Source organism: Protomyctophum parallelum (genome assembly GCF_964188405.1).
Source record: "Protomyctophum parallelum genome assembly, chromosome: 11".
NCBI lineage: Eukaryota > Metazoa > Chordata > Actinopteri > Myctophiformes > Myctophidae > Protomyctophum > Protomyctophum parallelum.
Genome location: NC_139707.1, coordinates 16,265,793 through 16,281,437, shown reverse-complemented (window position 1 = coordinate 16,281,437; position 15,645 = coordinate 16,265,793). Strand labels below are relative to the sequence as shown.

The 15,645-nt window shown below is 42.3% G+C and overlaps 1 protein-coding gene across 1 annotated transcript; it reads left to right on the top strand.

Moving 5' to 3' along the window:
• Positions 1-557: 557 nt before the first annotated feature.
• Positions 558-6,250, top strand: nifk (nucleolar protein interacting with the FHA domain of MKI67). The gene is made up of 6 exons (XM_083776480.1): positions 558-805; positions 1,043-1,180; positions 2,326-2,434; positions 3,248-3,459; positions 3,649-3,699; positions 5,005-6,250. The coding sequence occupies exons 1-6, from the start codon at positions 695-697 to the stop codon at positions 5,224-5,226; spliced, it is 843 nt and encodes a 280-aa protein (XP_083632606.1). The 5' UTR covers positions 558-694; the 3' UTR covers positions 5,227-6,250.
• Positions 6,251-15,645: the final 9,395 nt, after the last annotated feature.

Here is a 15,645-nt window from a genome sequence, read left to right as displayed (position 1 = left end):
TGAAAATAGCCAAGCTCACAATGAAAAAAATGTACAAACTACAAAATCTTTTGAAAATAGCCAATCTACAAGCTCATAATTTATGGTCACACCGCAACACATTGTGAGCTTGTAGATCTGCTATTTTCAAATGGCCAAAAACGTATATAGGGTTGAAGTGGTTAATTTCATGTTTTCTAATTGAAATTTTAATCTCCAAAGTAACTAGTAAGTTGTAACTAAAGTTTTCAAATAATTGTAGTGGAGTAAAACAAGTACAAATGTTTTCTCTGGGATGTAGTGGAGTAGAAGACAAATAAAAGTAGGCTATTGGTAATTGGAAATACTCAAGTACAAATACCTCAAAACTGTATTTCAGTACAGTACTAAATGTACTTAGTTACTTTACACCACTGCCCATTCTACAAACTGTTATTACAACAAGCAATCAATCAATGAAATGTCGTTAGATCTCCGTTGCTGCAGAGGGCGCTGTTGAGGAGGAGGCATTGCCTACAGTTAAACATAAAGCCATCATTTTCGTCGTTGGCTTTTCAACACATGGACAAACCGGAAGAAGAAGATACCAGCGTGGTGGTGGTGGTGGTGTTGTATGGACGATAAGTTGCGTAGTTGTTTGCCACTGTAAACTTCTCGTTATTCACCGTGATATTGTTATTATATAGCATTATATATTATATATTATTAAGACAACATGACTGAAGGGGAAGCAGGGGGGTCCGCCGGTGAACTGCTGGCTTTAAACCCACAGCAGGAAGAAGAGTTCAAGAAGAAAGTCCAGGAGGTGAAGAAAAGACCGATCAAGGTTTGTGACTGAATTCAACGAAAATAGCAGATCCACAAGCTCACAGGCCGTCGCATCGTGAGCTTGTATAGCGTTATGTTATCGGCGAGCGTCTTAAGTTGGGACGATGTCTAAATCAGGCAATTTTAAGATGTTTTTGTTAAACGAAGGAATGTTTTTTAACGCAAATTTTCTACCCAACAGCAATGTAAAAATAGTGTTATTATAGACAAGTAAGTGTGTTTGTGTGTGTTTTAGAGAGGAGGAGGAGCCCTTCTGAATCCAGGGGTGATCTACGTGGGTCATCTGCCTGTGGGACTCTTCGAGGAAAAACTCAAGAACTACTTCCAACAGTTTGGGACCGTCACGCGGCTTCGCCTGGCCAGGAGTAAAAAGGTAACACTTGTCACACTATATGTCTGTCCACTAGGATTGGGATATGGACCCGTCAGAACCGTATCCACCATAGAGCGGCGATTCTACCACATTTAGAACACTGAACTATGTAATTAATATACCTTAGACTCCTAGAGTTGTATGGATATACCCCCCCCCCCCCTGTTTAGACTAGAACTGGAGGTCTAGAACTTGGGGTCATGTGATCAGTGACATCACAAAGTTGTTGCGATTGAAGGTTGCAGTTAACTATGGAATCGTGCATTTCCCTTTCCCGTCAGTCAATCTCTCAAAATCCCCATACATGGGGAAAGCCCCTGTATATGGTGCCCAGGTCTCGTGACATCAGGGATGATAGCCCCTATATGGAGATCCCTGATGTCATCAATATCAGTATATGGATATATGTCGGAACCTGTTCTGACATTCAATATGTTGATCCTTCCCCATCCATCCTTCCTCTTCGATGTCTCCCTTTTTGACTGATACCTGTCCATTTAAACTCTAGATGGGCCTGCCCCAAAGTTATTTGTGCACCCACTCCCGGCAGCCGGCGAAAACTACAGTTCTCAACAGGCCTGAAAATTAAGGCCCGGCCCTACTTGGCCCTCATCAAACCCTGTACACTGCCCCTGCTGCGACCCTTAGATCTCCAGCTGACCTGTTCTGACATTCCATATGTTGATCTGACCTCATCAAACCTGTACACTCAAGACACGCTCCATATATGGCCAGTGCATGCGACCTCGCTCATTAGAGCAAAGTCGCTAATCGCCCTCGGCCGTCTTACTGGTACTCTTTGGCCTGCAGAGTACACCTTTGTGATGTCAGTGATGCCAAATGGACACTATTCATTAACATTAGTCCTGTATTGCAGCTTGTACTTTCTCTCTGGCACCAACTGAAATGACTCCAGGTGTATAAATGATCTGGGGTCATATAAGGTGTGCCTACAGTAATGCGGTACGTTTGCTTATCGCCTGCCTGATGATTGGCAGAGTGATTAAACCCAGGTGCCCACAAAAACATCACTGACTGGATGAGAAACAAGTTCAGCACAGAATCTCAAGTTGAAATTGGCAGGTGTGTGCACATTAACTAATGTGCACATTAACTAATGTGTGTTTCTCTGCTGGCATCTTCAGACAGGTGGCAGTAAAGGTTACGCCTTCGTTGAGTATGAATGTGACGACGTGGCCCGGATCGTTGCTGAGACAATGAACAACTACCTGATGGGAGAGAGGCTGATCAAATGTGAGCCTTCGTGAAAACATTGCAACATCATCAAACACAATACCTGTTTAACATCAAATGTATGAAATGAACTTTGCCGTGCATATCACAAGCCTTCAACACTGTTATCAGCTTGTATGTCATTTGCACTAGTGTCATAGTACTGGAGGCCAGTCTGTAAAACTTACTTTGGGTTTATATATATATATATATACAGTATATAGAATACAAATCTGTGTTTCTCCCTTATATGCTGCTTGCGTTTGCTTTTGATAACTTTAAAGTTTTTGTGGCAGCCAGCAAAATTGGATATTCGATACATATGTTGGATAAATCCAACAATTTGGACGGAGTAGTTGTTCACCCCCTCCGTACTAGTGGTGCACATCAAAATCAGCGTGGGACACATATCTTAAATCTAATCTGAGTTGGTTTGGTTGGTTTAAAAACTAGTGTGTAACTGCTAGAGCAGCACAGTATTGCATGAGTTATTTACAATATTATTATCATTCAGATTATTTAGTTGAGTGATTTGTAATTTTCTAACAATCATTGTTACAGTCACTACAATATTGACTTGTAATATTTAACTAAGAATGAATGTAGATGTTTTCCATTGGCACCAACTGAAAGTGACCTCAGGTGTGTCAGTGATCTGGGGTCAATTAAGTGTGCCGACAGTAATGTGGTACGTAATGCTTATCGCCTGCCTCTGATTGGCAGGGCGATTAAACCCATGTGCCAACAAATCCAGTCAGTCACCAAAATATTGACCTGCTTTTTATTTGCAGTTTAACTCTAAACGTAAATCTCTCGTCTCCTGCTGGTTCTCAGGTCATGTGATGCCCCCGGAGAAGATTCATGAGAAGTTGTTTGTTGGCTCAATGAGGAAGTTTCGTAGGCCCTCAAATCCTGCTGTGAAACGCTACAACAAGGAACACACACAGGAGGAGGTGGACAAGATGACCGACAAGCTACTAAAGAAAGAGAGGAAACTCCGCAAGAGACTGGCAGCACACGGGATCGAATACGACTTCCCTGGATATGTAAGAACCTGTGGTTTTACAATGTTAGTTTAGACTTGGAGTTTAGTCGATGTCTTCAGCTCTTCTTTACTGCTTTTTCTTTCAGTGCTTCAATCAACACTAATATAGTGTTGTCTTTCATTCATGCATTGTTTAATTACTTTTGATGTCATCATCTTCTGTGAACATTAACATATTTTTCCCTTCCAGGCTGCACAGAAGAGGTCATCAGATGAGATGAATGCATCTTCGTGTAGCAATGTAAGGACAATCCATTCTGTTTTACCTTGTATTGTAGAATCAGGGTTTGTACTAGCACTTGAGTTGGTGAAATTATTTAAATGGCTCTAATGGCCAGAAAAATACTCTTACTATGCACCTTGAAAGTGCATGATTTTTCCTTTTTAAAGTTGTACAAGCCCTGAAGAATGAATGTAGATGTTTTCCATTGGCACCAACTGAAAGTGACCTCAGGTGTGTCTGTGATCTGGGGTCAGTTAAGTGTGCCGACAGTAATGTGGTACGTAATGCTTATCGCCTGCCTCTGATTGGCAGGGCGATTAAACCCATGTGCCAACAAACCCACTGGATGATGCTGTGTTTGATGGGCTTTCAGACATGACGTCATGTGGCAGCCAAGTCTATGGACTTAAGGTTTCTCTTATTCATGCTCTCCCAAAAATCAGCAAGCCCTCAAAAATCAACAGACCCCCACTCATGACGTCATGTGGCAGCCAAGTCTGTGGACTTTTAATGTTTGCTTTAGAACAGTGACATTGTGTGGCAGCCACAGTGGGCACACCTTACTTCACACAAGTGTGATTTCTTTTTTCATCACATATATTTATCTGTTTATGTTGGTTCTTCTGAAACCTGAGACTTTTCTATTTTATTTAAACGTGTAATTTGTGCATGTTAACTATTGCACACAAATCTCTAAATAATGGACTTCTAATAATGTTTGCCAGAACTATGCTACCTGCTGTTCTCAGATTTTTGTTAATTTAGTTAATATCAGAGTTGCAGTTGGTATGCTTTAGTTCTGAGCAATTTAATTATTTCTGTGCTGCTAGCTGTTAGCGTAAATGTAGTTTACCTGTGCCACGGTATATATACGGACATGGGAGAGAAATAATTACATTTAGTTTTTCTTTCACAGAATTACAGGTGTAAAGAAGTGGGTGAAATTATATTTTTCATGCTCAATCATTTGTAGTTTTATTTCATGAGAAGGGAGGAGGATGGAGTTAATCCTCCTCCTAATGTGCAGTTCACTAGATCAGTAACAGATATGGGACATAGCTCTTCGTGCAACATGGAAAAGCATGAAGTTCTGTAATTTTATGTTTTCATTATAACCATATAAAAAGAAGGGGAAAATGGATCTAAGAGCTGAACAGCTATTTTTGAAAACCTTTTTATGTACAAGTTCTAGGTTCTAAGAACTCTGTTATTGGCATCTAATGTGCAGGACCCCAATTAGCTTCTGAGAACCTTATCTGAAACCGACCCGTAGCGTATGGAAATAAATCCATGGTTGATGTTCCTCTCTCTCCCCCCCGTCAGGATGTCACACCGCTCTGCACCCCATCCGTCATGGAAAAGAGGAGGTTGATGGACGATGACGATGGGGATGAGATCGTCCTCAAGTTGCCAACTGCCGTGACCTCCAGTGAAGATGAGGAAGAGGATAGCTCAAAGGAGGAGGATGGGGAAAGGAGTCATGATGAAGAGGATGTCGCAGAGTGCGACGAGCCTTCAGAAGGTGACACGACTGTGAAAGAATGAAGGAAACCAGTGAACTATTTTATGACGGACATAGTTGTCTCTGTCCGCAGAGACGGTGTGCATTCTGTGCAACCATGTGAGTTTGTGTCTAGGTTAAAGGACGCTTTAACTTCGGACTGTGTTCAATAATGTCTACGTATTTGAAGTACTCCTTTTTCATGACTAGCCTTTATTTGGACGTAATTATATAAGGGAAGGGCTAGGCTTGGGCGATATCTATTTTTTCAAAGCTTCATAACTTCCTGAAATGTTACCAGGCTACAGGTATGTGTTGGTATTTGTGTTTAAAAAAAGAACGGAAAAAGCTGAGCTGCTGGTGATTCAGTCATTATAGCATGTATGACATTATAGCATGGATAACATATGCAATTAGTCTACTTGAACAAGTCTAGGTGGGTTTAAATACTTATGGTGCATAGAATACTGAATTAGGGCTGCAACTTTTGATTATTTTGTTCAGTTATTGTATTAATAGATTTTTTTTGATTAAGCGGACAATTGAGAAGTCTGTTTGCTTGATAATTCTGTTCATTTTTATACATCAACAAATTGACATGAAAATTATGACTTTTTATACCAACTTAAAAGATAAGTCTGATTAGACACTCATTTTTTTGACGGCCGAACATTGATGTCGCAAAAAATAATACTTATCTGCAAGCGCACAATGCTATTGTGTTTTGATCCTGTAGAACTTCTATTTTCCATTTTGAAAAGGTTTGACTGCTAAAGTTATTTCCCCCAGAATGTTTTTATTTTTATTTTTTATTTTTTAGTATAATTAAACAAGTTAAAAGTTTGAATTAAGTGTTTCACCCCATTATGAATAGATATTGGGAAATAAGAACACTTCCATAGATTCAGCATGCCTTACTGGAGAACCCGATGACGTGCAGCCAGATAAAGTTATAAATGGCAATATTTTCCCGATTCCTTATTTACCAGTAGGCTACATGTTAAAGCAAGGAAACCCAAAATATAGCCTGATTGTTACGGGTATAAGAAATTCGAAGAGTCTACAGTTTATTTTGTTTCTGTACTTTTACTATGGTATAGTACCGCTATTGTGATATGAAATCATTTTATTTTAAAATGATTAGAAACATTTTAAAATAAACAGATTTTGTCTTCCGTGTGTTTTCCACAAATGAGTCTTGGAAAAAGGGGTTTGTCTTATCGAAGTCATCTTATATTCGGCACAATACTTCATCCTGGCAACAGATCCATGTTGTACTTCATGATGTTCATGGCTGGTGGAACTTTGGCAGATGTGTCCCAGGCTGAACATCTGTCTCTTGTCATTTATCTGCTAGTTTTGGTAAGAATAGGGTGAAAAGGAGAGGACCAAGTGTAAACCCCCTAGGGAGTAGGTGGGGATATTTTCTTATGGTATTGGAAATCGTAAGTAGATGTCGCCCAAGCCTGGTTATGTTCTAGTTATGGGGTCTTGGAAACCTAAATGTGTTGTAATAAGTTAATAATTTTTTGACTTTTTTTTTGTGTTCAAGAGAACATCTGACGTTTTCAAATTCACCTTTTCCAGCCAGTACCTCCAGAGTAATCTCTAGTATTGCCATGTTCTTGTTTCTCAATAACCTTAACTAGTTTAAAACCAGTCCGTATGCTCTAAACCAGATGTCAGGTATATAATACATTTCAGATGAATCTATTCCCGTTACAAAGCTGAAAGGTACAGTATTTGCACAGAATTGATGGAAGAAGTACTCACCTTTTTTACTTTACTAAGAAATATTGAGATACGTTTGCCATTCAAAATGTACTTGAGTAAAAGTACAAAGGTATTTGCATCAACATGTACTTCATTTGAAAATGGCAGATCTGCAAGTGATGAGTTGAACTTGTAGACTGTGACTATTTAAGTACAGTATTCCATGGGTTTCGAGTGGTTAATGTTTTGTAATAAAATCTACACGTAACAAAGTCGCTAAAGTTTTCAAATTGTAGTGGAGTAAAGTACAATATCTTCCTCAGATGTTGTGGGTTAACGTTATTGCATTGTAAATACTGAAAGTAAAACGTACATTATAATTGTACTTAGTGACTTGACACCACTGGTATAGATTGATTCAATGTCAGTCAGAATGACAACCTGGTGTGGTTAGGAGGTTAGGAGGATACAATATACATGGACAGCCTGTTAATATTAAGAGGTAACTATTCTTGTTCACATGATCAATAATTTGAAATGATGGGTATAGCGGAGAGATACATGGACATGAATAAACCCACATGCACAGTTTACTAGCATTACTTTAATTACTGCAGCAGAACTAATTTTGTCCAGAAGATGTCACCACACACCGTTGACACCATATCGTATAAGTTGACACTAGCGGCTCCGTCTTTTGAGCTAATTTAGAACTTCCTGTCTGAGAGCTAGCTAATTTAAGACATCCGGTTGCCTTCAGAATAAAATAAGGTTATTTAATTAATTATTACATTACATTATTAGTATTATTATTACATTACAGTTATTGTAAAGACTCACATGTTTCTGTGTAAAAATAAGTAATTAAATAACATCAAAAAGTTATCTAAATGGATAAATGCTATTCACTGGAGTGAATATTCTATTATATTCTAAAAACGACTTATAAATCCTAAAGCCTTGTTTATACTTCACTGTGCAACGGTCCTATGCTGGACAATAGCAGATATGCAAACTCACAGCACATCTCATTCAAGACACTGAACTTGCAGATCTGCCATTTTTGAACACACTATAAAGTTAACCATTTATCATGCTGCTCTACGTGGCACTGCATTCTGTGACATTAAACCAAATGGCATTTTCCACTCTATGACACTACTGTTCTACATTTTTGTCTAATAAAATAGGCTATTAATTTAATCAATCAAACTGCATTAACTAACAGAGATACTACTAACCAAGCTATCCATGTCAACATGCTCTATAGGAGTCTCAATAACAGGTATAAGTAACGTTTAATGTTTAGTAATGTTTAATGTAGCAGAAGAGGCCATTCATTGAACAGAGTTTTGCACAATTTTAACATCCCAGATCGATTGAAATATGAATCTACTGTGCTGTGCTACACCATGATATATTAAGAGTACAATAACATTCCATTGTGAATAAAAACCTATTAACCACAGTGTAATGCTAAAGGTTTCATCACAGGGCTGTCTGCTTCATGTAATATCATTAAAAGTGTTGTTGGTGACAGTTATATGAGTTGGAAGCATTAAGACCCATTTTAACCCTCAATGGCTTCCTTTCTGACAAATAACGTTATTGTAAAAAAAAAAAAAGATTCACGCGTTCATATGTAGCTATTTTGCATTAGAAGCGGATGGGACCAAGGGACCCGGATGTAACGTAAGAGGACTACAATAGATTCGCGGTTAAATCTCGCGGGCGTGGCCTCACACCGGAAGGAAGTGCCGCCGCCCTCAAATACGGAAGAGACGCGTGGAGGTAGGTTTGGTCAGTGTTTGTTTGGAACGTGCCACGTCACCATCGCGGGTCCGTCTTCGGAGCAAGTAAGTGATAAATGTTATTTAATACTTAACGCTGTTGTTGTTTGTGTGTTCAAACGTCTATCACTTGAAGTTACTTGTTATGATGTTTATATATGATGTTTGTACGAAACTGTAAAACAGTGTTTCAGTAGCCGAATGGTTAGTGTCGAAGGTTTATAAACAACTATGCCCGGCCTCAATGTTTACTAACCGTCGACAGTACCCACTCGACTACCGAAACACGGCTTTAAAGAGTAGTATTTACATATCTAAACACAACAAGTAACTTCAAAAGTGATAACATGTTTGAGCCACGGACCACCATTTCACATTAATAGACTCTCACAATGGTGGTCAGTGGCTAGTCTGAGAGACTAGATGGCCTCAAATGGTGGTCCGTGGCTCAAACGCTGAATAAATAATCGACTAGAGGTGAAAATAGTATTGTTTGGTAGGTAAAAGGACAAACATTCTGTGAAAATTGGCACGAAGCAACAAACATTCTTTGAAATTGGTGGGAAACGATCCCGGGCACTCATGTTAACAAAGCTCAGTCACTAACCACTATGCTACAATCAGCATTATATAATCAAAGGATCAAAAGTAGCAATCTTCTACATTCTCTAATTGTGTAGTTTTTTTGGAAATTAAGCAGATGCTTAACAACAATTGAACTATTGAGAGTGTAAAGATCTACTATTGGGGTCAATTTGGTTACCTAAATTAAATTGCTCTGTATTGTGACAGTAATCATTGCTATAGTGTGTGTTCAGTAACAGTGTTAAATAGCTCTATAGTGTGACAGTAATCATTGCTATAGTGTGTGTTCAGTAACAGTGTTAAATAGCTCTATATTGTGACAGTAATCATTGCTATAGTGTGTGTGTTCAGTAACAGTGTTAAATAGCTCTATATTGTGACAGTAATCATTGCTATAGTGTGTGTGTTCAGTAACAGTGTTAAATAGCTCTATATTGTGACAGTAATCATTGCTATAGTGTGTGTTAAGTAACGGTGTTAAATAGCTCTATAGTGTGACAGTAATCATTGCTATAGTGTGTGTTCAGTAACTTGCAACACAGCAGCCAAGTATATGCAGAACACATATACACGCATTTGACATAACACAAACAACAAGACAATTTACATACATAAAGACATGAAGAAAAGAGCAATATCCACCGCTTAGATTATCCTGTGGCTACTACAACTCCTGATTAAACCCTTTTCTATTTATTAAAGAGCTGGAGAGACAGGAATATTCCTGTTACTGAACACACACTATAGCAATTATTACTGTCACAATAACTTTGTACTTTTGCTACTGATGTTTGTGTGCAACATTTGAGCTGGTGTCAAGTCACCTTAATTCAAGTGATAGATTATATACAGGGGCATGCCATATGGTCTACCTGCACAGCCTTTGTGATTACTGGTAGATCACGATGTACCTTTTGGGCACCCCTGCAATACAGGATTCCTGTCCAGAATTGTTTTTTATTAAATATAGAGGGTTTAAGTGTAGGGTTTGTCATGTTGGTGTTCTCTATAACTTTTCGTCCTGGGCATGACGTTAAACTGTCCAGTGTAACTCCAAGTTACATGGGGTGGGTATGGTTTGAGAGTTTGTGATGCTCAGTTCTTTTTTTGCGTCTCGGTTCCTCAGGTGGAAGCTGCATAGTTGGGTTTTTGATGGGTTGGGTTTCAAGTGGCTGGTCGTTTGTTTAGATATTGAAAAGGAGGGGGGCGAGCGCGCTACCTTGTGGGAGGCCGTTCTTTTCGGCTTTCCATTTACTCCTCTGGTCATTTAACTGAACATAGAAGCGCCTGTTGTTGAGGAGGCTTTTCCTGACCATTGTGCGGTGTTGGACAGTGTCGTAGGCAGCAGAGAGATCTCTGAATGCTGCTCCAGTTATTTGTTTCCCCTCAAACCCATCCTCAATGTGTTGGGTGAGGTTGAGCTCTGTCCAGCACAGGAGCGGCTGGGACGGAAACCAGCTTGGTCTTTAGTCAGCTTGGTATCTATGAGTGGCAACAAGGCGTTGGAGTAGCAGCTTCTCATATAGCCTTGTAGGTGATGCAGAGGGAAATGGGTCGTAGCTCTTTGTGGATAATGGGTCTATGCCAGGTTTAGGGATTGCAACCACGTTGGCCTTTTCCCAGACAGAAGGGATGGTTTTCTGTGCTATGCATGTGTTCAGCATCCCCACAAGCCAGGTCTTTGCGTTGGGTCCCAGGTGCTGTAACATTTCTGCCAGTAGGTCATCAATCCCTGCTGCTTTTCCGGGTTTCAACTTTCCCATTGCAGTTTCAAGTTCTTCTAGGTCGAAGGGTTTGGTTTGAGGGCTGGCTGATTTTGGTTGGTCTGATACCACTGTGCGATGGTATTCTCCTGTGGGTCGGTGGCGGTCTTGGTCACAACTGGTGGCCAACAGTTGTAACCAACACCGCCACCGACCCACATAGAATACCATCGCACAGTGGTATCAGACCAACCACAATCAGCCAGCCCTCAAACCAAACCCTTCGACTTAGAAGAACGTGAAACTGCAATGGGAAAGTTGAAACCCGGAAAAGCAGCAGGGATTGATGGCATACTGGCAGAAATGATACAGCACCTGGGACCTATCGCAAGGACCTGGCTTGTGGGGATGCTGAACACATGCATAGCACAGAAAACCATCCCTTCTGTTTGGAAAAAGGCTGGAGTAGTTGCAATCCCTAAACCTGGCAAAGACCCATTATCCCCGAAGAGCTACCGACCCATTTCCCTCCTCTGCATCACCTACAAGCTCTATGAGAGGCACTACAATTTCTGAACAGACTATATTTACATCAATATGTCTGGGTCCCCACCTACTCACTCAGGGTTGACGTGTCACACCTGCAGTGATGGGAGGGGCACCAAAATGTGGTATTTTGATTGTTTAATGGGGGCACTCCCTTAGTATAAAAGTGTATGTTTTGTGTACACATGACCTGATGAAGATCAAATGGATCGAAACGCTGTCAGTATTTCAACAAAGAACGTCTTTCTTATACCTGTGGTGTGCGGGCTCCATCCAATACCTACACCAGTTGTGATGCAACAGAGTTTGCTGTGACCGTTGTGAATTATGGGTGGTGTGGTTTTTGCCAAGACGGTGGATTGTGGCCCATGCCTTCCTGCTGTTATTTGACATGTTGGTGTTCTCTATATCTTTTCGTCCTGGGCATGACGTTAAACTGTTCCGTTCGAGAGGACCAGCGACCCTCGAATGTAAACGGCCACGAAAGGAAATTATGTGTGTGTGAGGTGTTCTCTATAGGTTGGGTTTCAGGTGGTTGTATTGTAGTAGCTTGACATTTCTTGGAGGGCACTTTCAAGGACAGACTCAATCTTCTGGAAGTCTGCTTGTTGGGTCGTAATGCAGAGGTTGTCGGCGTAGATGAAACGCTGGCATTAGGCATTGGGTAATGGCTGGTCGTTTGTGTAGATATTGAAAAGGAGGGGGGCGAGCACGCTACCTTGTTGGAGGCCGTTCTTTTGGGCTTTCCATTTACTCCTCTGGTCATTTAACTGGACATAGAAGCGCCTGTTGTTGAGGAGGCTTTTCCTGACCATTGTGCGGTGTTGGACAGTGTCGTAGGCAGCAGAGAGATCTCTGAATGCTGCTCCAGTTATTTGTTTCCCCTCAAACCCATCCTCAATGTGTTGGGTGAGGTTGAGCTCTGTCCAGCACAGGAGCGGCTGGGACGGAAACCAGCTTGGTCTTTAGTCAGCTTGGTATCTATGAGTGGCAACAAGGCGTTGGAGTAGCAGCTTCTCATATAGCCTTGTAGGTGATGCAGAGGGAAATGGGTCGGTAGCTCTTTGTGGATAATGGGTCTTTGCCAGGTTTAGGGATTGCAACCACTTTGGCCTTTTCCCAGACAGAAGGGATGGTTTTCTGTGCTATGCATGTGTTCAGCATCCCCACAAGCCAGGTCTTTGCGTTGGGTCCCAGGTGCTGTAACATTTCTGCCAGTAGGTCATCAATCCCTGCTGCTTTTCCGGGTTTCAACTTTCCCATTGCAGTTTCAAGTTCTTCTAGGTCGAAGGGTTTGGTTTGAGGGCTGGCTGATTGTGGTTGGTCTGATACCACTGTGCGATGGTATTCTCCTGTGGGTCGGTGGCGGTCTTGGTCACAACTGGTGGCCAACAGTTGTAACCAACACCGCCACCGACCCACATAGAATACCATCGCACAGTGGTATCAGACCAACCACAATCAGCCAGCCCTCAAACCAAACCCTTCGACTTAGAAGAACGTGAAACTGCAATGGGAAAATTGAAACCCGGAAAAGCAGCAGGGATTGATGGCATACTGGCAGAAATGATACAGCACCTGGGACCTATCGCAAGGACCTGGCTTGTGGGGATGCTGAACACATGCATAGCACAGAAAACCATCCCTTCTGTTTGGAAAAAGGCTGGAGTAGTTGCAATCCCTAAACCTGGCAAAGACCCATTATCCCCGAAGAGCTACCGACCCATTTCCCTCCTCTGCATCACCTACAAGCTCTACGAGAGGCACTACAATTTCTGAACAGACTATATTTACATCAATATGTCTGGGTCCCCACCTACTCACTCAGGGTTGACGTGTCACACCTGCAGTGATGGGAGGGGCACCAAAATGTGGTATTTTGATTGTTTAATGGGGGCACTCCCTTAGTATAAAAGTGTATGTTTTGTGTACACAATACACATGACCTGATGAAGATCAAATGGATCGAAACGCTGTCAGTATTTCAACAAAGAACGTCTTTCTTATACCTGTGGTGTGCGGGCTCCATCCAATACCTACACCAGTTGTGATGCAACAGAGTTTGCTGTGACCGTTGTGAATTATGGGTGGTGTGGTTTTTGCCAAGACGGTGGATTGTGGCCCATGCCTTCCTGCTGTTATTTGACATGTTGGTGTTCTCTATATCTTTTCGTCCTGGGCATGACGTTAAACTGTTCCGTTCGAGAGGACCAGCGACCCTCGAATGTAAACGGCCACGAAAGGAAATTATGTGTGTGTGAGGTGTTCTCTATAGGTTGGGTTTCAGGTGGTTGTATTGTAGTAGCTTGACATTTCTTGGAGGGCACTTTCAAGGACAGACTCAATCTTCTGGAAGTCTGCTTGTTGGGTCGTAATGCAGAGGTTGTCGGCGTAGATGAAACGCTGGCATTAGGCATTGGGTAGTGGCTGGTCGTTTGTGTAGATATTGAAAAGGAGGGGGGCGAGCACGCTACCTTGTTGGAGGCCGTTCTTTTGGGCTTTCCATTTACTCCTCTGGTCATTTAACTGGACATAGAAGCGCCTGTTGTTGAGGAGGCTTTTCCTGACCATTGTGCGGTGTTGGACAGTGTCGTAGGCAGCAGAGAGATCTCTGAATGCTGCTCCAGTTATTTGTTTCCCCTCAAACCCATCCTCAATGTGTTGGGTGAGGTTGAGCTCTGTCCAGCACAGGAGCGGCTGGGACGGAAACCAGCTTGGTCTTTAGTCAGCTTGGTATCTATGAGTGGCAACAAGGCGTTGGAGTAGCAGCTTCTCATATAGCCTTGTAGGTGATGCAGAGGGAAATGGGTCGGTAGCTCTTTGTGGATAATGGGTCTTTGCCAGGTTTAGGGATTGCAACCACTTTGGCCTTTTCCCAGACAGAAGGGATGGTTTTCTGTGCTATGCATGTGTTCAACATCCCCACAAGCCAGGTCTTTGCGTTGTGTCCCAGGTGCTGTAACATTTCTGCCAGTAGGTCATCAATCCCTGCTGCTTTTCCGGGTTTCAACTTTCCCATTGCAGTTTCAAGTTCTTCTAGGTCGAAGGGTTTGGTTTGAGGGCTGGCTGATTGTGGTTGGTCTGATACCACTGTGCGATGGTATTCTCCTGTGGGTCGGTGGCGGTCTTGGTCACAACTGGTGGCCAACAGTTGTAACCAACACCGCCACCGACCCACATAGAATACCATCGCACAGTGGTATCAGACCAACCACAATCAGCCAGCCCTCAAACCAAACCCTTCGACTTAGAAGAACGTGAAACTGCAATGGGAAAGTTGAAACCCGGAAAAGCAGCAGGGATTGATGGCATACTTGCAGAAATGATACAGCACCTGGGACCTATCGCAAGGACCTGGCTTGTGGGGATGCTGAACACATGCATAGCACAGAAAACCATCCCTTCTGTTTGGAAAAAGGCTGGAGTAGTTGCAATCCCTAAACCTGGCAAAGACCCATTATCCCCGAAGAGCTACCGACCCATTTCCCTCCTCTGCATCACGTCTTTCTTATACCTGTGGTGTGCGGGCTCCATCCAATACCTACACCAGTTGTGATGCAACAGAGTTTGCTGTGACCGTTGTGAATTATGGGTGGTGTGGTCTTTGCCAAGACGGTGGATTGTGGCCCATGCCTTCCTGCTGTTATTTGTCATTATGGTGTTCTCTATATCTTTTCGTCCTGGGCATGACGTTAAACTGTTCCGTTCGAGAGGACCGGCGACCCTCGAATGTAAACGGCCACGAAAGGAAACTGTGTGTGTGAGGTGTTCTCTATCATTTCATTCCAGACTTCACTGTCTATCTCCTGTGTTTTCCATTCATCTTGAGCGTTACACAGTCGTCTGATGTGCGGGGGGAGGTGCCGGCTAGCGCATAAAGGCACGGACGGGACAGGTGTTGTCTTGACCCATCCCGTGATGATGCGACAGGTGTCATTTAGGGCTGTGTCGACCAATTTGGTGTGACGTGATCGGCTCCAGCTTGAGCAGGCATACTCTGCTGTAGAGAAAGACAGGGCCATGGCAGTTGCACGGATTGTTTGTGGGTCTGCGCCCCACTTGGGAGTTCACTAGTTTTCACAGGATGTTATTGTGGGTGTTGACTGTGGCTTTTGTGTTCTCCAGG

What these genes read in the sequence shown, in the direction of transcription:
- nifk (XM_083776480.1), top strand. Translation starts at nt 695, where the DNA reads ATGACTGAAGGGGAAGCAGGGGGGTCCGCCGGTGAACTGCTGGCTTTA. An exon ending in TGAAGAAAAGACCGATCAAG is followed by an intron (nt 806 to 1,042) that starts GTTTGTGACTGA and finishes TGTGTGTTTTAG; the next exon opens with AGAGGAGGAGGAGCCCTTCT. An exon ending in GGGAGAGAGGCTGATCAAAT is followed by an intron (nt 2,435 to 3,247) that starts GTGAGCCTTCGT and finishes GCTGGTTCTCAG; the next exon opens with GTCATGTGATGCCCCCGGAG.